At 41.2% G+C, this 26,356-nt stretch overlaps 2 protein-coding genes across 4 annotated transcripts in view; both read right to left on the minus strand.

Annotated features, from left to right (window-relative positions):
* The window catches only part of sdcbp2 (syndecan binding protein (syntenin) 2), a 28,329-nt gene extending 16,319 nt beyond the window's left edge, over nt 1-12,010 (minus strand). The window contains exon 1 of the mRNA XM_030363442.1: nt 11,809-12,010. The gene's annotated coding sequence lies outside the window, so the exon portion shown is untranslated. The remainder of the gene's footprint in view (nt 1-11,808) is intronic.
* Nucleotides 12,011-12,257: 247 nt separating this feature from the next.
* fkbp1ab (FKBP prolyl isomerase 1Ab) lies at nt 12,258-25,543 on the minus strand. Of its 3 annotated transcripts, none has more exons than XM_030363464.1 (5): nt 25,339-25,543; nt 25,175-25,222; nt 23,559-23,671; nt 14,413-14,567; nt 12,258-13,558 (listed from the first exon to the last, which is right to left on the minus strand). In XM_030363464.1, exons 1-4 carry the CDS (start codon nt 25,373-25,375, stop codon nt 14,439-14,441), a joined length of 327 nt encoding a protein of 108 aa, XP_030219324.1. In that variant the 5' UTR covers nt 25,376-25,543; the 3' UTR covers nt 12,258-13,558; nt 14,413-14,438. The 3 variants fall into 3 exon arrangements, with proteins under 3 accessions (XP_030219324.1, XP_030219316.1, XP_030219310.1); XM_030363456.1 differs by having other exon boundaries at nt 12,258-13,561; XM_030363450.1 differs by lacking the exon at nt 12,258-13,558 and having other exon boundaries at nt 13,768-14,567; nt 25,339-25,542.
* Nucleotides 25,544-26,356: the final 813 nt, after the last annotated feature.

The following is a 26,356-nucleotide window of genomic DNA, read 5'->3' on the forward strand; positions in this document are numbered from 1 at the left end:
CTTTCAGATTTGAATGCGTCAGGGACGCAGGACGCGTACCTAGCAACATGATCCCCCACGGCTTATTTTTGACTTGCAAGCATTACAAACAGCGTGTTTTGGGTCGTCCTGGCACACAGTGAAATAAGTCCAAATCAGCGACATGTTTTTCTTCCCGCGCTCTGGGCGCCTTGAGCTGCTACGCACCGCGCATGCGGGTGAGTTTGATCGGCCGAAAACCGGAAATTACGACAGTGACCGGCAGGTCACCGATTGTGGCCGATTGGATACAAAACCGGCTTTTTTAATCGGCGGCCGGTTGATCGGTGCATCTCTAATTAACATGTTTATCTTCATCATGGTGAATAGGGTCAAGAGACAGACTGTGACACCTTCAATGAGAGGTATTGTAGGGGGAAGTGAGGCAGGGCTGTACAGTGCGACAGTTTTGATCACATTTGCTATTGAAATATTTAGCGTGCGAAGATAAATACAAGTCCACTCGCACCGGTGCGAAAGGGTGAGAAGGACCCGTGCTAGGGTTGCCGCGGTGTGGACATTTTCACACCGAGTAATACGCTCGTGTCAACACCGGTATTACCGGTATAAACGGTATTGACTTTGAAACTATAGGTCAACCGCCATCTTCTCCGTCAACTCTCCTCTCACACTCGGTGACAGCGGCTGGCAGCGTGCCAATTCTCGGCGTCTTATAACGTTCTATATATAATAGTATATATATAGTATAATATAATTGTATATATCATAATATCACGGCGAAAAGCTCTGTGCGCCTCCGGATAGCCGTAGCGCGGGTAGCTCACGTAGGGATTGGGCTCTGCGGGGTTTGTTTACCGGCGTTGCTATGGTTACCGGTCTTGTACTCACAGAGCAGGGGTCTCATTTATAACCGTTGCGTACGCACAAAACGGGGCTGAAATTGGCGTACGTGACTTTTCACGCCAAGGTTGTGATCTATAAAAAACCAACTTGACGGGAAAATGTGCGCAGCCCTAAGCAAACTCTGACCCATGCGTACGCATGGTTTGGAGGAAAAGGAGAATTGGCGACACAGACGGTGTGGTGGTGAACTGAAGTCAGACCGAAGAATTGCAGAGTGAGAAGAACGATTATGTTTTATCATCGCCCTTCATCAATTTAATTTCAACCCGTATCATGCGTTAAATCCTAATCAGAATAATTTAAGTCCACTGCGTTATTTCTCAGTTATAACTCCAGAAATATCTCCTTAGAATAGAAATAAAAAGAAATTCTCTATATTTAATCCCGTCGCTCCATACTGTCCACTGACGGCGCGACTGCATGGAATAAAGCATCTGTCCAACATGTGTCAATAACATAATATTTTTATGTGACACTGTAAACACATGATCGAATGTCAATTAAATCCCAAGTGTGAAAAACCAAGCCACACTCATCACAATCGTTGTCCGTTACTCTTGATGCTTTTCATGACAAATCAGGCATTAAAAAGGGGTTATGTTCAAGAACATTTTACGTGGGTAATTACAAACTGATTATCCAAGGCGTTCTCGTCAGTCTTATTACCGTAACCCTATAAATACAGAGGTGAGCGCCGTGGTAATGCTGCACCATATGGCACTTCTGGCGGACCATGCAAATGGCAGGATTCGGAGGGAGAGGGTATTTAGGGACCATAACGATTTATTGGTAGGCTAGATAAAAATATGTAACTCTATGTCAGACCACTTCTTTTTTTAATTCTGGGACAGTGCGCTCCGTGCTACTGACAGAGTTCACTGCTGCAGCAACATGTTGCCACTCACTCTGCTTTTTGTTGCTGGCGATCCCAATACCGTGACCGCCGAACAAAACTATCTTTCGGGCCTCCATCTCACCCACAAGTGTCTCCACTTCAACCTCCGTGAAATTTCGCTTTTTTGATTTTCTCAGTACTTCTGCCATTGTTTCCAACAAGACATAATACCGGCATCTGAGTCTGTTTTATATGCAGATCGCATTCATGAGGTCATTTGCATTGACCATTTATGGTTAAAAAGGGGCGTGTAGAGGGCGGAACGTGAAGCTGATTCAGCTGCGCACAATTGTAGTCAGTATGTGATTTATAAAGCAAAGATTGCCTACAGGTGTGCGTACGCAGTGTTTTATAAATCTGAATATTTTTTGGCGCACGCAAAACTTGGCTTCTGGGCGTACGCACATTTTTAGTAACGATCCTACGCACAGTTTTATAAATGAGACCCCAGAACTGTGGCCTATTCTACACATTTTAATTTTCCTAATTATAATTATATTATTCATTTTTACTGAATTTGTTTTTTATTACTGAAAAAAACAACAAAAAAAAACTCGGTGTTGCCGTTGTGCAACACCGAGTAAACGGTGCTGGCCTCAACACCGGTAACACCGGTAATACGTCTTTCTGTACAGCTTTCAATGGCACCACTAAGTGTGAGTGTGTGGGAGCATGATGGGAGCGTTGAATGTTGGGAAATGTATTTTGAGTTATAGGCTCGCCAGTTCCGCTCGACTACTAAAAAACGACATTTCCCGAACATTCGCACGTTGAGGAAGAGGCTTTGTAACGGTCGCGGGAAATTCACTTTGTAAGCAAAACGGAAAAATTAAAAGGTATTTCCCTGTATTCGGAAGTTCTTCTTCATCAAATAAAGATGGAAACTTGGAAAAAAAAATCCACGTATGGATGAGATTGACTCGGCGACCACAAGCACGGAACCGGCACCTTCGGACGAAGCCGACTCCACCCATGACTCCGTCTCGGCCAACGGGAAAACTTACAGGTTTAACCCCCAGTGGTTAAAAACGTTCAATTGGCTGGTCTACGACCAATCCAAGAAGTCTATGTTTTGTAAATATTGCCTCGAGGTAGGGGAAAGGACATCAGAGGTTAATAAATAAGTGTTTGTTGAATTTGTAATAATTACTTAATTTTGTTGAATGTGCTCACCACTTCTGGCTGCTGATGTTTTAAAAGAGGCTCTCATAGTCACTTTACTATTTAATATGTTCATTGTCAATTTACTATTGTTTTTTTTCATATAATTTGTTCATATAGTGTTGCTTTTGTATATACGTATGTGTATGTGTGCTACCAAAATTATTTTTGTGCTACTGAATTTTTTCGCTTGCTAGCACCAGTGCTACCATTTTAAAAAGTAAGCGTACAGCCCTGTGAGGCCATAATTGTTGGGAGATAAAACCACTTTTACCATCTGGTCAACAACATCAGGGTCAACACTGTACAAATGGTGGGCCAACCCAATGCTGAAACAACAGCATTGCATTTTATAACTTTGTATAACTGGTTATGGCAGATCTAACCCTAATCCAGAGTGGCACTGGGCAGATCCAATAGTTTTAAACTTCAACAGACACCCGCCTTCAAGTGAGTTAACGTTTGTCAATTGAGTAGGTCGACTGTCAATACAAATGAAACGACGTACGAGTCTGGTAGGACCAAGTAGGTAATGTTTTTTATCAAAGGCTTATTTTAATTAATAGAAAATGAATCAGATTCGTTCATATTTCATCAAATCGCACCAGATCGTTAGAACATTGAATCGAATCGTTCCATACGAAAATGTATCGTCCCTGAATCGTATCGTAGCACATGTATCTAGATACAGTACGGAGGGTCAATAGAGGGCGCTAGGGCGCCGCCCCTCCGTGAAATATTCACTTGAATATATCTGCCAGCTATTAAACAACAATTAACCAACTATTATCCATAGCGTTTATCCTCGTTTAATTGTGTGATATACTTGTCACTGCCAGCAACCATTTAAATCCGTCTGCACGTTAATGATTTGGGCTAGGCTAGGTATTGGTCATTCAAAATAAAGCCCTCCTCCAAGTCAGGGGCGCCGGCCACGTTGAAGTCCATGTAAGCTTGCTAACTTTTTGCTGTCTATCAAGCAGATAGACTTTTCATTGGCGCAAGAAAACTCGCCCTCGGGTCGCACCAGTGTGCGCCCCAGGCCAATGGAATCGCGTTTCTTTCTTGTTAACACCACATGATTGGACAATTCAGCGAATCAATCAAATAGGCTTCTCCCTCAGCAGCATTCGCGCAACACAACTACATGTAGAGAAGAGATAGATCGCTAACTAGCAGAGAGCTGTAAGCACTTTCCACCCTTATCAAAATAACAACAATGGGTAAAATAGCAATGGCTGGTGGAATGGCCATAAAGTAGGTCTGTATATGCAGTGTAAGCTTGTCAGGTTGTAGGCTATGAATCTGAATGAATAGTAGGTAAATAGGTAGTGGCCATCCCCAAAATGCACCAGAATACAGGAATTCAAATCTATTAAATAAAAAAAAAATATTCTTGTCTTATTAGTAAGACAAGAATGGAATATTTCAGAACTTCGTGGCTGTGTGCGCCAAGTCTGATATCCCATTAGAAAAGCTAAAAAGCTACAGCCGTTTCTCGTCAAGCATTGCAAACAGGGGGGAGCGTTGCCGGAAAATACGAGACGCCTCTGGCAAACCCACGGATGCAAAACATCTGTGGGAAGGAGTTTGCAGTGTTTGTTGATGAGACAAATAGGTAAGGGACTGCAGCGTTCTAAACAGTCATTGGTGAGTTGTTTGCACGTAAATTGGGATCTTCCATTCCATCCTGATAAAATATCGCGAAGGTGCTAGCAGCTGTCTGCCTCTCCATCTAGCTAACCATCACTGTATTTATGCTGCGTTTAAACTTGGAATTGTAATAACACTTTTAATAATAATAACACATTTAATTTATGAAGAGCTTTTAAGGGTATTCAATTGACAATATTATAGTTTAAACAATTTAAGTGTTTCCTTAACTCACTGCATGCGTTGAAAACCTCTACTTTCTGGTAGATGTCATCTGCATGGACAGATACAATTACTCAACATTTTCCCAAGCTATACTAGCTTTCCTCCACAGCAACAAGCTGAACCTTGATGATACCTGGGCAGTGGTCACAGATAATGCATCTTACTGCCTGAAGGCATACAAGGTTCTGAAAGGAGTGATGCCCAACAGAGTCGATGTAACCTGTCTCTGCCATGTCATACATTGGTGAGTGAGACTTGGTAGCACTAAAAAATACTTCTCTGAGGCTGAATCAACTTGTGACATGGATGAGAACTGTCTTTTTCAAGAAGCCTGCCAGTAAGAGAAGATGGGTGAGCTTCCTCATTACGAGGGAGTTTGTGCAGGCCTCCTGAAGCAGTGAGCTCCATAGGCAACAGCTGGTTTGAGACACTGAAGTACCATGCAGAGCATGTTCATCTGTATAGAGTTTTTCCTGGGCAGAAAAGTCATCATCCATGGCAGTCAAACATCCTCAGCCAGGAGGAAACGGATGAGAAGATGCAGGCCCTCGCTGTTTAGCTAACAATATTATGGGTTCTTACCTGATGAATGAGATATTAGTAAGACAGATGAGCTCTTGAGAAATATGAAGATTGGAGAGAGGAGGGAGGTGCTTGACCATCTCCATGATGCATTTCACTTTACTTCAAAATGTTCTCAAAGCACTTGGACATAGATCAAGCCAGAGAGGTCTACAGGTGGGCTAGGGTGTTTGATCCTAGGCACGCTCTAGTGCTGGAAAAGCAGATTTAAGCCTACACACAACTGAAACCCATGGCTAGCCCATCAACAGAGCTCAGTGAAGAATGGATTGCCCATCAGCACTGCGTGTCCAGGGAGCCTTTGTCAACTGCTTTGGAGCTTGGTGGGGCCTGAGAGTGATATTCCCAAGAGTCGCAGAAGTGGCAGTGCCCTACATATACTTCCCGGTCAGTTCAGTCGACTGTGAGAGGAGTTTCAGCAATGTATTGTATCAAGGCCAATTGTGTGAGAGAGTATGAGTCTCTTCTCACAGACCAGAGAGAGGCACTCACCGAGTTCAATACAAAGAGGCTTACAATCATGTACTTCAATGGAGATGTCTGTGATGGATGGAAAAAGTACAATGGACAGACATAGGAGCTCATAATATTAGTTCCATAGTTATACTTCAAAGTTGGTGCATCCTTAAAAATGTATGGTTATATCTTTAAATTGTTGACGTTTTTTTAATTCACATTTGACATTTTTTCTGATGATAAAAATAGCAAAAATCTTAAAGATGACGTATAAGGGTGTTTTCACAACAAGTAAACATAGTATATAAGTTCCAGAAAACATCTTGCCTACTGCTATTCCCCTGTTTCAGTGCCTTCAGAATGTGCTGTTTCTGGTGTCTGTTGCTTTAATGCAAATAAGCTGATGCCCATTGCATACAAATGAGCTGTCAGAATGAACAACAGCATGGGGGAGAGGTGATTATTGCCATTTGCGGACTCCTGGAGCTCTATTATCAAAATATATATTTATTATTTTTTTGATATAGAGCTCCGGGAGTCCGCAAATGGCAATAATCCCTTCTCCTCCATGAGTTATAAATATACATATCAGGGTTATCTCAGCTATGGTTGAGAAGAATTGGGGGAAAGGAACTTTGGCTTTGACTCTCCGCCGGAGCCCCGCTGCCCGCTGCCGAGGCACCAACTCCGCGGGGCGGTGGTACCCAAAACAGTCGTTTGAGATTCATAATAACGCCTGGAGGCACACACAGCTTTTGGCCGTGATAATATACCGGTATATTATATGATATGAATATCTATGCATAATATGATATTATTTAGATATAGAGCTCCAGGACTCCCGCCGAAGCACCCGGAATTAGGGGTGTACGGTATAAACGAAGTCCCAAAGGTATTTTTTGTATTAAGAAAAGTGTAAAAAGGTGTAAAACAATCACATCACCGTGATTGCCTGGGGGATTTTAAATCCATCTCATCACCTCTATCATGTGGTGTTCCCAGGGCTCTATTCTTGCACCTATCCTATTTGCCCTATACATGCTTTCGCTAGGCTCCATTTTCAGAAAATATGGCATCTCATTCCATTGCTATGCTGACAACACACACATTTACATACCTCTGAAAGGACAAGAATCTACCACTATTAAATGTCTCTTAAACTGTCTGGAGGATGTCAAAGCTTGGATGGCCTTACATTTTTCGACCCATATGTCAAGTCCCATATAAGAAGCTTGGGTGTAATGCTGGAAACGAATCTTACTTTTGACAAACAGGTTAAGTCTGTTGTAAAATCAAGAGTTAACCTGAAGTATGGATTTTCTTCTAAAGTAAAACCTTTTCTGACTGTCCCTGACTTTGAAAAAGTAATCCATGCATTTGTAACTACCAGGCTGCCGCTGGACTACTGTAATTCCCTATATGTTGGTCTCAACAAAGCCACCCTCTCTCGCTTACAGTTGGTACAAAATGCTGCAGCTCTCCTACTAACGGGCACCCGTAAGGGTGAACATAATATATCCCACATCATAGCCACCCTTCACTGGCTCCCTGACCACCATAGAATACATTTTAAGATCTTGCTACTAACATCTAAATGCTTAAATGGAAAAGCCCCGATGTACCTATCTGACTTACTAGTCAAATACACTCCTATAAGAAGTCTCAGATCCTCTGACCTGCACTTACTGGCTGTTCCCAAAAGTAAACACAAATGTAGAGGGGATAAGGCATTTGCTGCTGTTGCCCCTAAACTATGGAACAGCTTGCCACTGCATTAAATTGTCCTCCGCTGTAGCTATTTAGGTGAGTGCTGAATGCAGCGCTCAACTATTGTTCTTCATAAGTTGTATTCTTTCTTTCTTTCTTATTCTCTACAAACTTTGGGGCCTATCTCCTTCTTCAATTTTTCACCGAGACTCCATTCAAATTTTTAAATATTCTGAATAGCTTGGAATCGCGCGCTTCTTTTCAGATTTTTTTAATATTTAATACTTTATAAGATACTCTACTTTTAAAATATTATCTTTTTTTTAACATGGGAGTCATGTTATGGTCGTCACGTACCAGAGGACAGTAACATCCTCTGGTACTTCAACTGTTTAAGACTTAACTAAATCAATTTTCAACCGTTTATCTTCGTCTATTTAACAAATCTACACCCTTGTATCTTCAATAATATCTAAACGGAATTTCGATATCATTTAAACTTTCTTAAGAATCACAGTTTAAGTTTCAAACCGTCATATTCTACACTTGGTCCCATTTAAGTCTGCCCATTCTGACACTTAAATTACTGAAGACATCTTAACTCGGTGAAATTTCAACCGTTTACCTTCGTTCAAACCATTGAACAAATATACACACTTGTATCTTCAATAATATCCAAACGGAATACTACTTTTGGAGGACGTTCAGGCAGTGTTGCCAGATTGGGCGTTTTTTCCCTCTCTATTGAGCTACTTTTAATAACACACCGACTCGCTATTCACTTAAAGACACACACACACACACACACACACACACACACACACACACACACACACACACACACACACACACACACACACACACACACACACACACACACACACACACACACACACACACACACACACACACACACACACACGTTCTTCAGTTCAATTCATTTTACATTTTTAGCAATGCTTTGCGCTTTTCATTCAGCGGTCACTTTATTTGTTCCCAACTATTTACTTTTTCTTAAATGGTGTGCATGTTTACATTGTTTACTCCATTTAGACTTTTAATTTTTTGTTCAAATCCCTTCACTTGATTTAAGCCATTTAACGTTTCTTTACATCTTGATCTATGTGGCTTTATTAAAAAGTATTTTCAACCTCACTTTGTACTACAGCAGCACTCAGTGAATTTTCTCAGGGAATGCATTTCTACTCTATTGCCTTTAATTCAGTATAACCTTTCTTTTACCTCATCTTTATCATATCTTTTATTATGATTTGATACAGAAGGTGAAGGAGGAGGTGTTTGCCTACATAGACAAGGAAAGCATTTATGTGGAATCTGACCCACTTGACTGGTGGAATTCCAATTAAACAATATTTCCAAATCTAGCCAAGTTGGCCAAATGCTACCTGGCAGTACCTGCCACCTCCATGCCAAGTGAAAGTTATTTTTCAACAGCAGGTTACATAGTGACAAGATCTACCCTCACTAGTGAAAGTGTGGACAAACAAGAGTATCTGAACAAAAACTTTGAAATACATAGAAGCTGCCTTTAAGAGGTACAATGTCTTCTGAGAGATATTGCCTCTAATTATCAAGCACAGATTGTTATTTTCTTTTATATTTTATAGGAGATATATTTTTATTTCACATTTTGTTAATTGGCTATATCCATCAGAAATATGGCTATGGGAAAGTTTATGTTCACCACAGCCTTCATATTAGATTTGACTGTTATGTGGTAATACACGTGGAAATACACCTTAATCTTTATTCTGGAGTTACAAAATTTGCCAGTTGGCAAAGGCATGCCTGTTGCACTTAATAGCAATAAAACTTTATTGTATCTTTTGCAGGGGAAGGTTGGATTTAACTGCAGAATGTTTAAATCTAGCCTCAGTGGCTGTTATGTTATTATTATACTTTGCATTTTGATAAATAACACATGCTGCATTTTCAGTTTTAGAACTTATTGTCTTATTTTGTTTACAAGTTACAGATGGAGTCTGGAGATGATAGGGGGTACTTATTGTTTACATCTTAGATTACACCATTCAGGCTGTTGCAGCTAGCTCAGGGGAGAGACTGTATGACACTAGGTGGTACAACCTGAGAAAGAACCTTTTTTTCAACCTGAAAAATTGCCGTCTGCATTTTTTCTTTTTCTCTTCCATTCATTGTACCAAACTCATACCGAACCGTGACTTCTGAACCGAGGTATAAACCGAACCGTGACTTCAGTGTACCGTTGCACCCCTAGTGTGTGGGTGTGTGTGTGTGTGGGTGTTTATTTATACACTATATTTATTGAATTGCTAGAAAACATGTTTTGATGTGAATATCGTTATTGAGGTAGTAAATTAGCTAGATTAGGATATGTATATTTGTATTGTACGTGATTGTCACTGCTAGGAGGGACAAAGGAGGTTGGAGAAGAAAGGGTTAACCCCAACTGAGGGGAGAGTCCACCCAACAGGCTACTATATTAAAACCTGAGTATTCTTTCTGAACCATTATTATTCTAAACAAAAATTGAACACCCAACCAATCAGGTTGCTTCTGAAGGTAACATTGTGTATCTAATTGAATAGGGATTGAATATTTTGAAAATAAAACGTTTTTTATTTTCTTAAATATTTTGGGGTGTAAAACAAATGTTGCTTAATAATAATAATTCATTAAAAGTTTCTTCATCAGGGGCCGAGCACCCCTAGAGGTCTCATGGTAGACCCACCCCTGATATAAAGGCCATGGGGTGTGTGGAGGTGCTGGTTCTGGGTCCTTGATTTCGATGTATGAGTCCGAGGGAGGGTTAGGCTTCAAGAAAAATAAAAAATAAATATGTCCAGAGAGTACCGTCGTTGTACATGAGCGTTATAATGAGTGACGTTCTGTATTAAATAAGCCGCACACATTGTAGTTGTACTATTAGTGTCTGAGGTACACTCGACGCGAACATCAGGATAAATCGCTGCTCAGGTGGAGCATCACCATCCTAAAGCCGTAGCTTTATACAGCAGGTGTTCCGAGTGGCCTAACTCTCTCTCTCTGACGCTAATCAACGGCTCCACGAACACAACTGGCCTTATCCGATGGGTGTCCGATAGGCTCAACGCTCTCGGACAGAGCTCCACACTCACACAGCTCACCGCCGATGTCCTGGGTAGTGACGTATTGGGGCCTTTCCTAGGCCCTCGACGTCTCGAAAAGAAGCAGCATTGCGGACCGTTTACACACAGTCAGCAGAAATACAGTATTTCACTGCCTGTTTCCCGAAATGACCGTCTTATTTAAATGACAGTGACGTAATAACAGATTACTATTTTGACGACCATATAAGATAACCACACTTAGAACAAACTAAAGATATCCAGGTCTACTGGCTCTTTGAAGACATTCAGTTGTTGTTTTTCCGGAATGTTTTATATTGCGTCACACATTAGGGTTACCGTGTCTTACCTTTTGTTCATATACATTTAAGTAACAGTGACTACAACCGACTATTGTAAAGATAAGATCAAACTTCAGTGATCCCATATGGTTAAGGGTACAGAGCCCAAGGGATGAAACCATAAGAATAAAACTAACTGTTAGCATTGGCCCTCCCTCACTCCAAAACAAGTGACGTGATGCCTGGCGCCCCTTCTGGAGGGCCGAGGGAGCTAGGGATGGACGAACCCTAACCCTAGCTTGGAACACTGTGTTACCACTGATACTGGTGACAGTGGTTATGAAGATTATATTAAGTGATACATCTCGCTCGGTAGCACATCATCATCTGCGAACAGGGAGCAAACCCTGGCTTCGTTTAACTCGAGGTAACGGAGATGTAATGTCCTGTCTGAACATAGGTTATATGCTGATACACTACGTATGAAGAACAGTTACAAAGATATAACACATCACTTCGCACTGGCTCAATCCGAAAGCATACCATTATATTGGGCATACTGCAAGTTATTGTCAAAACACCAAATGAGACGCTTGTCGATCCCATCTAAATGATTAAGGTATTGGCTAGGAGATAAACATGATCCTATTTTAACAGTGACGGAGAGCTAACCGTTAGCTATGGTACTATAGTTACATAGTACCATAGCTAACGACTAGCTCTCCTAGTGGGTCCAGACGGTGACTGTATTACTATACAACTATAGTACTAGTTAGCTATATAGCTACCGTTAGCTTGCTATGTAACGTCTGTTATCATAGGGGTCTCACCCGCTGCATTAAGACACAAAGAGACGTACCTTCACAGCCTGGATGAAGCTCGGATTGGAAAAAAAAAAAAAACTTATTCAAATGGCAATGGGATAAACACCGAAATAAAGTTGGATATATTTCTCGGCTCGTTAAAACGATTGCCTTAGACCCAAATGCAAAAAGGGAAGTCACTACTAGCTTCCTGGTCCACGAACACAAGGCAAGCTGACGTTACAAGTCCCACCCACTAGGGTTCTTCATCAGTCAATCATATTATACCCAATACTACACGAGCTGACCTTATCTATATTGACATCCGTTTGAATTATGTTTGCTCCTTTTAGGCAAAGCTGTATTTTGTAGTGCTATGCATATAAATACTTTCAAACCATGTTAGACATTCAAAAACAAACAGGTGTTTTAACATTTACCAAGGTTTCTTTATGTTCAGTATATTGAAGAATATGAATACGAAGAACGAGCCAACATTTTCAAGTCAGGTCGAGAGCATTTTATTGCAACAGCACATTTTAAATGTCTCATTGGCTCAGCCTGCATCCAGTAGGCTATGTAACTAATTTGCACATGACATTCTACAGTGCATGGATAGTTGCCGCTGCCAAACTAATTCCAGAACACACCAGCAGCCAAGTACAGTATTTCCAGTCAGGCCAGCATATCCGTTGTCTTAATTTATAGCTATTAATCTGTCATATAAAACCATTATGATGCCTAAGGAATATTCCTATTTAAACAAGGTTTATTCAGGCAGTGTGGTATGATACTGATAAAAAGAAAATGTACAGTTATCACAGGTTAGTCACATTTCAATTCTCAGAGATATAAAGTTGGCATCTTAAAAACATGCACAAAAGATTAAAGGGAGGTCACCTTTGAAAGGATTCCCCCCCCCCCCCCCCCCCTATTTCGGGCATTCCCCTTTTCAAAGAAAAGCACAAAAAACTTGAATTGATGTGCGTCACAGCTTTCTGTTCTCAACTACTAGTGTATGGATTTAAATTAGGTCTAAAAGAGATGACTGGATAAAATGGTAATAGGATCCATGCAAGTGAAATGCAAAGTTTTAAACATGTCTAGCCTAGGCATTGCCTATATCGTGCAACACTTGTGAAGTACTGACCATATGTCTGGCAATGATTTTTTAAACACAGCAACACAAGTCATTCCTATTTAGAACTATTACTGGTTCTTAATGGAATTCCTTCTTTCTTATAGTAATTTTAAATATTGAAATGTAAAAGAAAACGGCATCCCTAAAAAGGACGGGTCAGGTTAATAAATATCCTGTACCAATTCAATGGCGTCTCCAATTACTTCACAGGTAAATACATTAATAGTTTAACTGTCCCGTCTCTAGTATTAACTAATTTCAAGTTGTAATTACCTGCTCTTCAGCTTTATGGTAAAAATATGTGCTTTTCGTATTCTCTAGTGTATTTTCTTTTCACTTAGTTATTATAATGAGCATCTGGCCTCTGTGATACCACTTACCCTCTGATGAATGTCGCTGCCAGTAATTCATTAGTTTCTCTCATCATAACCACACAGACATTTTACAAAAGCAACTATAGCACAAATATAAAATCAGGTTACCAAATACCTAAAATTAACAACATGAAGGTCTGTCAGGGTAAGTTTATGCATAAGTTTATGCGATAGGATGAAAAAGAATGAAAAATTGATTAATAAAATATTGAACAGTTGAACTATCGACTAAATGTATAGAATCAGTGCAGACTCTGAGCTCTTCCTTAATTCATCCAGTTAGGAAGTCAACTGCTAAAAAAAAAAAAAAGACTGTTAGGCAAAGGTCAGCCATAAATTAGATATTCTGGCGTGATAAAGAATATTTATACGTAAAATGTATGTAGTCTCACATCTACAATATGTTTTTCTTTTTAATCAACTGTATTACTCTGCCACTGAACACAAATATGTAATTTGCATGCGAATGTTCAATTGCTAGTCTTATGGACACATAACACAGTTAGATAAAAAATATTTATTGTTTCAAAGAGGAAATCTATTTTAAATGGACAATTGGGCAAACTTGTAGGCAAAGTAGAAACTAGTCCACAAAATACAACATAATGCCCTTAAAATAAATAGACCCATTACAAAGAGGGTTACAGGCTGATTGACTAGGGAGCGAGTCATAGCTAAAAAGGGACTATTCTTCATCAGAGGATTCTCATTCTGGGGAAGGAGTGCTGTTGGTGCTCCAAGTCATGTGATTTGTTAATACTTACTCAATATATCACATCTAAATAAGATCATTAATTCATGACGATGCCTTGCTTCAGAAATGTAATCCTTTATATTTAAGAATCTATTGCCACACATTTATTATCATATCAAAGCTGCAGTCATGTAAACTTTACCAATTCACATGATATAAATGATCTATAAGTTAGGCATTCAACAGTTGTGTAACCTTGAGTTACTTATGTATGGTTACATCATGTTGTGCAATTACAAAAAATAAATAATCTTAAAGCATCACTTCTTTGTCCTGCACGGTTTTCAAATATTAAAATCTAGGTCTAATGGCTTTACTACAAACAAAAAAATGTTGAGAATAGGAATGCCTGTAATCTTAAAATGGTAACAACATGATTCTTATTTCTTACATAATGATACAGGCAGTTGATTTGTTTCATTCCAGGCTCAGCAGCTCAACGTCAAATATTAGAGTTGCGTTAGGTGGGATGATCCCAGGATGACCCTTGTTTCCATAGGCAAAATCCGGAGTGCAGGTCAATTTGGCCCTCTGACCAACACTCATCTGTAATATAGGGAGGAGGAGGGAAGTCTGTTTAAGATCACCATGATGCAAACGGTGTTCGTATTTTGGAAGACTTTAATCCTTTAAACAAGAAGTGCTAGTTGTGCCATTGTAGGTCAGTGTCAAATGTTCTAGACCAGCCTTTCTCAAAGTGGGTGCCCCGTGACTGTGTCAGGGGTGCCGGCAAAAAATTACTTATTCTGACATTTAATTAAAAAAAAAATAATAATAATAATAATCTGACATTTCATATATGACATATATGAATATATTGAATACATAAATACATTCTTTCTTACATATGAATGGATTAATACAATTGTAAAGTCATTTTAGTTAAACAAATATATAAGATTAACCATAAAAATCGGTCTCACGTAACGTGACGTCCCCACCGCTGTCAACGTGACAGCGCAGCACACAGCACATTGTTTTATAATTTAACCGCAAAAATACATTTCACCGCAAAAATACATTTCACAAAGAGCAAGGAACAAGCATCATGGATCGTTTTTTAAAAAGAAAAGCCCCACAAGAACCAGACATGATTGACTGTGAAATGGAGCCTCAGCCTACTACTTCCTGCAAGCCTTCGTCCACCAGCTCTGAGTCTGCACCAAAGGTCGCAAAGGTAGATAAGGCTAAAAAGAGAACATACAACGACAATTACCTCAAACTTGGCTTCATCAGTACTGGGGATGAAGCATGCCCTCTCCCTTTGTGTCTAATATGTGGGATGAAACTGTCAAACCAAGGGATGGTTCCGAGCAAACTTAAAAGATACCTGACCACTAGGGGTGTGACGAGATCTCGTGCCACGAGATCTCGCGAGATTAAACTCTACGATATTATCCGTCGCGGTAAAAATCAGTCTTGCGAGATTTCGGAGCTATCCAAACTTCTATTTGTGGCCTGTAGGGGCAGTAATGCGCCTTTGATACGTCTAGCCTGCCAGAACCTTACGAAGGAGAAGGAAAACAAGAAGAGGAGGAGAAGGAGGGGAAGCAGGGGAAGCAGCCATAGAGTGGCGAAGTCACGCCCCTTCCGGTAGGGCTCATGGGACCTATGAGATCGAAAAATATGAATGGGTGTCAATCTTCCCATCGGCATAACTGAAACTCTGCACGTGCCCCGATTTATAATGGTTTTCACTTCTTTCGATGCTTTTATCCTCCCCTTGGAAAAAGCGGTGAAGTGGGGCAGAGAGATCGCCATCTCTGTGCCGAGTTCCAAGGGCGGGTGTGGTGATGTATATCATATCCGTCGAGAGCAGCGAAGAGCTGTAGTTCACAAAGCGGCCTCACATAAAACCTAAAATTATCAAACTTCTTCACGAACATTTTTAGTTTTCTTTGCATGAAAAATTATCATTTAAATCCACAAACAACATATGTGTAATCCAGGGCATATAAAGACTGGGACCAGAAAATAATTATTTTCTCTCCATTGACACCCATTCATATTTTTCGATCTCATAGGTCCCATGAGCCCTACCGGAAGAGGCGTGACTTCGCCACTCTATAGGCAGCCAGAATGACGTCGGAAAATACCCGTATTACCGTCGAAGATGCCCCCGCCACTTTTAAATGATTTGTTTGGCCGCATTTTGGGTACCCGGCGGAAATTATGAATGGCAGTAGAGTGACTGATAAGACACGGACAATACCAAGTTGTCAGTGACATACTTGGTCAGACTCTGTTTGCACTATTTGCAATCTGTATTGATGGAGTAGAACTTTGATTTGGTTTTGCACATAATATTGTTTGCACTTGAAAAAAAAGAGAATTATTTAATATAATTTATTTTACTTCAACTTTTATAAATTTTAGTTTTAGTTTCAATTTCATGAATGTTAAGAGTTATAATAAAACATTTCAAAATGCATGTGTAACTCGGTTAAATAAAAGTCTGTTGCTCCAGTCATATATTTTGTCATTGTAGTTTTTTTAAAATCTCGTCTCGTCTCGATCTCGTGAACCGAATATCGTGTCTCGTCTCGTCTCGTGAGCTGAGTGTATCGTCACACCCCTACTGACCACTAATCATCCATCACTTGCTGACAAGGATGCTGAATATTTTGTTCGAATGAAAAGTCAACACAGCCGTCAAGAACAAATGATGATTAAATCTGCAAAAGTCTCGGAGAAGGCACTGGAAGCTAGCTACCTCGTAGCTGAAATAGTAGCTAAAACAAAGACGCCCCACACTATTGCAGAGACTGTAATTATGCCAGCCTGTACAGCAATTGTAAACAAAATGCTAGGGCCTCAAGCTGCAAAATAAATTTCAAAGGTCCTGCTGTCGGATTGTACAATAGGGAGGCGAATCAATAATAATAATAATAATAATACATTTAATTTAGAGGCGCCTTTCAAGACACCCAAGGTCACCTTACAGAGCATATAGTCATCATACATTTTTTAAAAAGCAAGACATTGTGGAAAAAAATAAATAAATAAATAAATAAATAAACATAAGCAATAAGAAATAAATAATGAAACAATGACATGTCTGTGGATATTGAAGCTGCCGTTTTGGGGAAAATCAAGACAAGTGGACATTTTTCTTTACAACTTGAGTCAACAGACGTTAGTGGGCACGCTTAGCTCTTGGCAAATGTTCGGTTTGTGGATGGGGACCGTATTAGAGAGAATTTTCTATTTTGCAAACCGCTGCCAAACAAAACGACACGCGAAGAAATTTATCGTGTGACAAATTAGTATCTTGAAAAGGGAGGATTGAGTTGGAAGAACTGTATTAGTATCTGTACGGATGGTGCGGCTGCCATGACAGGCTGTGCCAAAGGTTTCATTAGCAGGGCCAAACAGCAAAACCCTGACATCCGCACAACCCACTGCTTCCTTCACAGAGAGGCACTTGCTGCAAAGACGCTCCCAAAAGAACTTTCGGACATACTTGACAGAGCAGTGGACATTGTTAATTTCATAAAAGCGCGCCCGTTAAAGAGCCGCCTGTTATCGATTCTGTGCGAGGAAATGGGGGCAGAGCATCAGAGCTTGTTGCTACACACTGCAGTCCGCTGGCTAGTACGAGTTAAGAGAAGAACTCAGATTCTTCTTGACAGAAGAGAAATCTGCATATGCAGAGCTGCTCGCAGATGAGCAATGGTGCGTAAAACTCGCGTATTTGGCTGACATCTTCAAGCACCTCAATGAGCTGAACATTAAAATGCAAGGCAAAGAAGAAAACCTCCTCTCCTCGTCTGACAAACTGCGTGGCTTCAGATCTAAGCTCACACTCTGGCGTTCCTTTGTGGAACAGGGCAGGCTGGATATGTTTCCCCTGTGCAATGTGCATGTAAACAGCAGCACGCTTTCTGACCTCATAGCCCAGCATCTGAAATCTCTTGACGAGCGATTTAATCATTATTTTCCATCGGAGTGTTATGCACAGTTTGACCGGGTCCGTGATCCATGGAGTTCACGCGCACTGGAGAGCGCAACGGACTGGCCACTGCCAACACAGGAGCAACTGATGGAGATCAGGGAAGACCGCACATTGAAAATGAGATTTGGTGACATGGAACTGGACAGGTTTTGGATAACAGTGGAAAAAGAGTATCCAGTGGCTTCAAGTAGCGCTGTTGCTATTTTGCTTCCCTTCTCCACAACTTATCTGTGCGAACTGAGCTTTTCAAGCCTGACATACATCAAGAACAAGTACAGGGAGCGACTGAGGACTGTGGACCAGGAGCTCCGTGTCTGCCTCTCATCCATCCCTGCCAGGATAGGCCGGTTGTGTGCGTCGCACCAGGCTCACGTCTCTCATTGATTGTGAGTCACACCCCCCTCTCTCTCCCCTCTCTCTCTCAATTGTGGCTTATTTGTGTGTGTATGCGCGCTGCATGCGCGATGTGAACCTCTCTCTCCCTCTCTCATTGCGGATTATTGTTTGCGTGTGCGTGCGTGCGGCACGGATGGAAACAAGCACTATGATGGAAAAACATTCCTGCCATCTCTGCACTTCATTTGAGTTCTCCTGGTCTCAATTTGTTGGGTTCTTGTATTGCCTGTGTTGCTGTATAGCTTGGGCGGTCCACCTCTTATGGTTTTATGGCATTTGTGTCTCTGATTTATTGTTTTGTGAAGCACTTTGTAAACCTGTGTTTTTAAAGGTGCTATAAAGTTGTTGAAGTTGTTATTGTTATTAATATTTACAGTTGTATTATGCTCTGTTCATTACTGTCCTGTCTAAATAAACAGGACATTTGCATTTACGTTTAGGCTATGCAGTGTCGTTTTTAAATCATATTTTACACTGGGGTGCCTTGAGATTTTATGCACTTTTGAAAGGTGCCCTGGCTGAAAAAAGTTTGACAAAGGCTGCTAGACAGTACTCAAAAATACATTTTGCATGAATACCTAGAAATGGATTGGATTGATAGAACTGAATTATTCTACAAATGTATTATTATATTACACTGATAAGGTTGAGGTCATTTAATAAGTGTTCTGAAGAGCTATAGTATATCAGGGCTCATTTATGCTGAGCAGCATGTGTCAATCAAAACACCAATATAATAAAATCCACACGGACTGCAGGAGAAAGCGGACTGTGTTTTAAGTTTTTTTTGCGATAGTAGTTGTGGTTCTGTAACAACAAATACAGTAATGGTATTGGTAGTAATACAATATTTTTAGACACCACAGCGGACCAGATAAAACAAATAAATACTACTTACAAATATTAGCCCCACTGATGTCTACTAAGTATATAAATCAAGTAAGACTATAAATGCTTAATCGTAAATAAATATCATAATATAACTTATCGTCACAATATACATGCCACCGACATTCACGGCCACGAGTGCAACCAAACTCCCAATTGCAATCAATCGAATACCAAACGACCAATCAATGGACAACCAAAGGACAGTGAAAACTCTAAGTGGGAACTTGCAAATAAAGCACGGACGCACAAATCAAACCACCATAACTCCACAAGCTCCACAGGGCCACCGCACAATGTTTGTTACAAACAGGTAGAATCACCAGGAATGTCAACAACCAATCAATTACTCTAGCCAATCAGTGCAGTTACACCAAGCCTTTTATAAATTAAGTATCTGCACCTTATAAATACAATCATCCGAGTTAAGTACTCAAACATTGTGCAGCACTCAAATTGTTGGCAGCCAGTGTAGCCCTCTCTCAATAATGTCCTGCGTTATAAGAACTAGATACACAGCACCACCTAGTGAAGCTAGTGTGCATGCTCAAAACGGGTCATTCAATTACATTTTTCCCTGGCCAGGAGGAGCGAGTGTAAGGACACACTACTTCAAGGATTTGCTCCAGACTGGTGGGGGTAGGGACTCTATTGGGACAGGGCATTCAACTTGAGAGGGGTCTGGTTGCAACCCACGGTCAGAGGTCCACAGCAGCCGACCCGCAGTCTCAGGCAGGGAAGTTACATCATCACAGAACTACATCAAAGGTCATGGACTTTCTATACACAAGATCCATTGCTGTGACCATCAGAACCTAAAAACACTCATCTAGGAGTAAAACGCAGGAAACGGTGACGCAGATTCACACTGAAACGCCAGTTCAACCATTCATTCAACTCGACATCACCCTGTGGAGGCCAAAGACGTACGCCGGAGTTCAGACCGGAAGACTCCAACAGGAAGAATTTTCTTTTCTATCTAACGTTTGCATTTTAGTATTCCTCTGTTTACTGAGCAGCTGTGAAGATGGAAGAGATACTGATGGCTGCCATGTTGTCTTTTCCTGAGGCGTACAACCCTGCCACGATTGAGTCACACATGTTTCAATTTTTCTTTTTCTGGTTGGTTTCTGATGAAGAGAAACTTATTTTTAGGACACGTCGGCCACTGAAATATTTGATTTAATATTAGAGCATGATCATGGGAAAGTACAGGCAGCAAAGTTACCGAGGATACATTCAGTGAGACAATGGGTGAACAAGATTCTTATAGGGAAAAGTTTGCGTTGTGGGTAGGGAATACACAGGTAAAAAAGGTAAGTTGGAGTGACCATCGTGGATAGTTTAGTATTGGTGGGAGAGTCCAACTTAATTGCAAACCACTAAGGGGGTGTGGACTTGCAGCCTTGCTTGCAAGTCTGCAAGCAAGGCTGCAAGACAGTTAAAGGAATCTACACAACAAAGAGGTCAGTAGATTGGCATGGTCTTGGTATCAGACAGTGGCTCCAGTGGGAATGCAAATGTGAACTATCTTAACGTCTCCCAGTTAGAGAGAGAAAGGGATGTATCTTAAGATGCAGGGAGAATGTATACAGTTCCTTTTGATGTGAATAGTAATTATATAAACAAGGTTGATATAATTTGTATATTATAGTTAACTTATGATTGATATTTTCCACAACAGTTTCCTTTGCCACGGAGACTCCTAGCGGTAATGCTGAGTTTTGAGTGAAGCATTCTGCCGCCTGGATTGCGCAGGCTGAGGCCCAGTTCACATTACGAAAAATCATTGGAGATGACATTAAATCACTTTTATTGGAGGATCCAATACTTTTATTGGAGGATCCAACTGAGGATCATACTTGAAAACGAGCCTCCTTGCGATGATGGGTTTAGCTGAATCTGACCATGTCCGTCAGCTGCCGTCACGGCCAGGACTCAGTGAGTCGAAGCCAACGGGATTAATGGACCACATGTTGGCCATGTTTCATTTTCAAGGAGCTTATCCTACAGCAAAGGCCCACATCAGTCAGGTTAACCTTGGCAAACACAGCCACATGAAAGTATATCGGGCATGAGCCAGAGAGCCCGATGGGTTTCACTCCGCTACTTGAGTGCCCTGCGCCCATTCCGGTTGCCACTTTGGTTGTGCCTCAACACAAGGTCCACTGGCACAACCAGCGACCCCGGCATGGTCTGCCGTATTTTTCCACAACCAGTTCAGGACGAAGGAGGAGCCACTTGCCATGGAACCTCAGCATGAAACACGGTGCCGGCATTCAGGAACAGCAGTGAAAGCCAGCTGTTCAGACTAGTTTATAAAATGGCCGAAACCATGTCTGGACGGCGTTTCCTTTGCAACACAGGTATCTGGCAAGGAGGAAATGAGCCGTCACGGGAGGCTGCCAATGGTAGCAAGATTCAAACCTTTGGGGAATGGCAAATTGTGCTTCCACAGGCGACTGTCCACCTCCAATTTCGTCATGGCGAAAGCGGTGAGCCCCCTGCAGATTGCACCAAAGGCCTCCTGGTGGACATACAGAACCGACACCTCGTTGTCTACAAAGATTGGGTCTCTCTCCCCAGCTTCTTCAGTGGATTGTCCACGACGACATTGGTCAGTGCACTGTTGGAGAGTTCCCTGACCGCATCATGCACAGGTTTAGTCACTGCTGTGACCAAAGTCAGGGTGGAACACCAACTTCAAAGAACAGGTCGCCTGTCCCGCCCTGCAACTTGAACAAGCACATGCTATCACGAAGGCCGAGTTCAGGAATATGGAGCGCCTAGGCCTCGTCCGCTGGTCAAGCAGCCAAGCTTCCCCCCTACACGTGGTGCCGAAGAAAGGCCGTGGCTACCGGCTAGGCGCGTTGACAGCGCCGTGTCAACACTCCACTAGCCCAGGGCTGTATCCAGTCTAGGGATGTCAACAGTTAATCGTCTAAATGCAGAGATTTTTTTTGACAGGTTACAAATGTGTCAATCTATCGGTTAATTTGCATATACACGTTGCATATCCAGGGCTTCGATAGCTAGCAGTCTGAGGTAAAACGATTAGTTAATTCATTCCAAAAGTTCATGTCACTACAAGCTGAGGGGAAAGAGTGTACAGCGCACCGGAACCGAGGCCATCACCCAGTTGGTGTGCCGAATGTTAGAGAAATTCTGCCAAACACTGTGGTAGAGGGCGAGGGATTGAAAGAGCCAGCTCGGTACCTTGTGCCTGAGTAAGTCATGCCATCGAGAGCTTGCATGCAGCTCTAAACTTCAGTCAAGCAAACAAAGTATTATAAAAGGCAAGACAATCACAACACAAAACATTCAAATGATAAACATTCCACCCCATTAAACCATAAACATGGCGCAAGCGGTTCACAAGTTGGTTCACTTTGGTGCGATAGCAAAGTTGAGTGTTCCCCCGAGAAAAAGGCGTGCATAAAACGGCATATTTGGCAGTGTAAAATCGCTCAGTGAGAGAGGGCTGAATCTGAGTAGAACGGCTCCAAATAAGCAAAAAAGTCAGTAAAGTGCCAATTGTATTCTCTGCGTCGTTTTCCATTGTTGTTCTAAGCAGCGGACACATGGTGATGACATATAAGGGTACAGGGCAATTTTGCCTAGTGTGAGTGCGCCCCCAGTCTATCGAAAGCTAAATTAACCTAATCTCTTATCCAGTCCCACGCATCCTGGACTTTTTGGCCCAGTGGGCTGGACAGGTGATGATTATTGAAAAGGCTTTTTCAGGCTTCAGTCAGAACCTCAAAATATCCCTTTAACAAACTCATTCGCTGATATTGTAATAATTATCGTTATCGACTGACTAAAAATATCTTGTGACACACATTTTGGCCAAATCGTCCAGCACTAGCTGGACAAACCGATCACCCATCTATGGAAGCTGCTAAACAGTTGTTTGAAATATTATTTATAACTCTATAATGTATAACTGTCAATAGATATGACAGTTATACGATAGATACACGTTTTTTTAATGGTCAGCCTGTCACAACCACTCCTCAACTGTACTGTAGTGTATCATGATTCAAAGAGAAAAATTTCCCAAAGTAAACAAGTTAACATCTTTTTTGAATTAATAATAATGTTTTAAGGACTTAGTAGGCTTATGTATTTTTATAAAAAACTGTCCACATATGTTCGCAAGACAATACATTTAATACAAATTCAAAGGCTGATGCAGTACATTGTGATGTAATTTCCTTTCTGTGAAGTAGCTTCCTTTATGAAACTGCGGTTGTCCTCAGACACAGGTCTAAACCAGACCCTATTGTATGACTCACCTGCACTACACCCTCTTCCCAGCCTCTGATCACTTCCTGTTTGCCAATCTTGAACCTAAAAGGCTTGTCCCTGTCGCGAGAGGAGTCGAACTTACGTCCATCTGTGAGGGAACCTTAAGTGGGAGACAGGGAAAAGGATTAGATCAAGAATCTTAGAGCAAAGCAACTGCAAATGTTCGCCATCATTCTGCTGGTTTATGGTAAACTGTACGATATAAAAGGCAGAGATTAAGCCATGAAGCATTACAATACCCAATACATTTGTTACAAAAATGTTTGACAGGTGCATTCCAGTAGAAAATTCAATCTTAAAGAAACATGTAGCATAACTGGGTGAATGTCGTTCTTAACAATAAATTAACTAAATCCAGTAATGTGCTCTGCTTTTAGGTCGGCCATCTTCCCTGCTGTGTGTATATTGAGAGCACCAATAAGGGGGATTCCAACGATTGCAGAAATAGCCGCTGCAGCTGTCTGCAGGGCTGTCTGCAGGGCTGGGCAGAGCTCTGACAGCTCTAGAGAAAGAGGGGCTCTCCAATCATCAGTTCACAGAATGGTATTCTACCAATATTTGCAACAATATAATTAGCCTGCTGCTATCAGCAGGAAAGCCAGCATGCAGAAATGTTATATATGGTCTGCACAAGCTATAGCTGTCTGGCATGGTGGGATAATGTTCCTAAACTATAACGAGTATGTGTGAGTGTGTAGGCCCTTTATACAAGTCTAAAGTAGGCTATTTGATGACGTGTGCCAGGCTGGAAAATGGCATGAACAAGTTGGCAAGAAATGCTGCTTTCTTTGCATAAAGCAGCAAACTTTTCTTTTTCCAATAATTTCAAACAAATACACCTTTTATTTCAAATGTAGGGTCCATCAATGGCTATAAAAACGTCTCCTGATTATTGTATCGTTGCAACTTTTATTAAAACGTATTAAAATACTTTGATACATGTTATTTTTTAATACCTGCTTTTCTGATCTCCTTTAGAAGAGATATAACAAGAATGATTGAATCAGATCTGCACCGAAGGAAATCCTTGGATTATTTCAAGTTACATAATGGTAAACCGATGGGCTTGCATTACAGTTGACGGCCGTCCTCTACTTATCCTAGGCTACAATTAGATTAATGGTTCACATCGAGCTTTAATTGATAATAGCCTACTATATAACCTCCGCTCAGACTAAAACCCCATATACCTAAGCCACCAATCTCCTCAACTAAGGCAAAAGAGAAAAGAGAACCAGACAGGAGTTAACCTGGTGTCTGTGGTCCTGTCTTCTGGATGTGCTCCACAGTGAACCTCAGATCGTTGCTTAATCAATTAGATAGCATTGCCAAAATCCATGAGCCCATAAGTGTCACACTACCCTGGCTTTAGACCTGCGGTAGGGAATAATTAGTATATATTTTTATCTTGCCTACTGCAGCCGTTGATTCACTGTTATGAATATATATAGAATAGAAAAATACGAAAATAAAATTGAAATTTAAACCCATGGCAATCCTTAATTTGTCTTGGAGAAGTTAGGCCTTGGGTAGCAGAATAATTTATCAATACTATCGGTATTATTGATCGTAAGGCCTACAGCCCACTGCTCATGACACTCACCAACATAATGCACAACACACGTCTGTCCTTTCTTCGGGAAAGTCCTTCCTGTGGAGATAAAGAGTTTGAGATCACGGGGATCGAGCACGACGGGTTTCTGCAGCAAAAATCAACGAACGTGCAAATGAACCAAGACATGATCTGCATTGGAAGAGCGACTCTACCGTCGCCGGGGGTGATGGTCTCGATCTCTACTCCCATGTTCGATCTCCGTCAGCCCGGCTGAACTCGTCTCCTACTGTCCAGCAGAGCACTCAGCTGTCTGGGGGATGCCACTTCACGTAGCAATCAATGTTGCCAGATTGGGCCAGATTTCCGGCTCAAACTGGCAACCCTTGGATGCAGCGCGCTTCAGACAAGGTTGCCATATTGGGCCGGGAATCTGGCCCAATTTGGCAACACTGGCAGCAAAGAGAAAGGAAACGTCTCCCACGTGACCTGCAAATCGACCGGGGGGCGAATTTACCATGGACCTATTAAAGGCCGTGTTGCAGGGTTTATTTTCCAACGAATTTGTGCAATTTGCTATGGAAGCCCATTCCCGCCACAGGAAAAAAAAAAAAACACCACAAACTATCTCATAATTATGAGATTAAAAGTCATAATAACGAGATTTAAAGTCATAATTACGAGATTTAAAGTCATAATTACGAGATTTAAAGTCATAATTACGAGATTAAAAGTCATAATTACGAGATTAAAAGTCATAATTACGAGATTTAAAGTCATAATTATGAGATTTAAAGTCATAATAACGAGATAAAAAAGTCATAATTATGAGATTTAAAGTCATAATAACGAGATAAAAAAGTCATAATAATGAGATTTAAAGTCATAATTACGAGATTTTCGACGGTTAGCCTGCCCCCTGACCTCACTTCCTTCAAGTTCGAAATCGGCACGACAGAGCGGCACGCGCTACTAGGCTACCAGTCGGCGCCATCATTTCGGACCTGAGGCTGATGAACCTGCAAGTCATCACTTCTCTCGGTCATCCTCCTATTCGCAAGGCGAAACAGCAAGGTAACCGAATTTGTAGAGATGCTCTTTTAAGCCTATATTCAGTAATTCAGCGTCTTTTCATCTGGTTTATGTTTCCTTTGAAAAAGCACTCTGCTGCAGCTATGTTAGCTAGTTCTAGTATTAGCACCGTGTTAATTTTGTCAGCTATTTTAGATTTTG

This window comes from Gadus morhua, chromosome 1, assembly GCF_902167405.1.
Source record: "Gadus morhua chromosome 1, gadMor3.0, whole genome shotgun sequence".
In the NCBI taxonomy this organism is placed as follows: Eukaryota; Metazoa; Chordata; class Actinopteri; order Gadiformes; family Gadidae; genus Gadus; species Gadus morhua.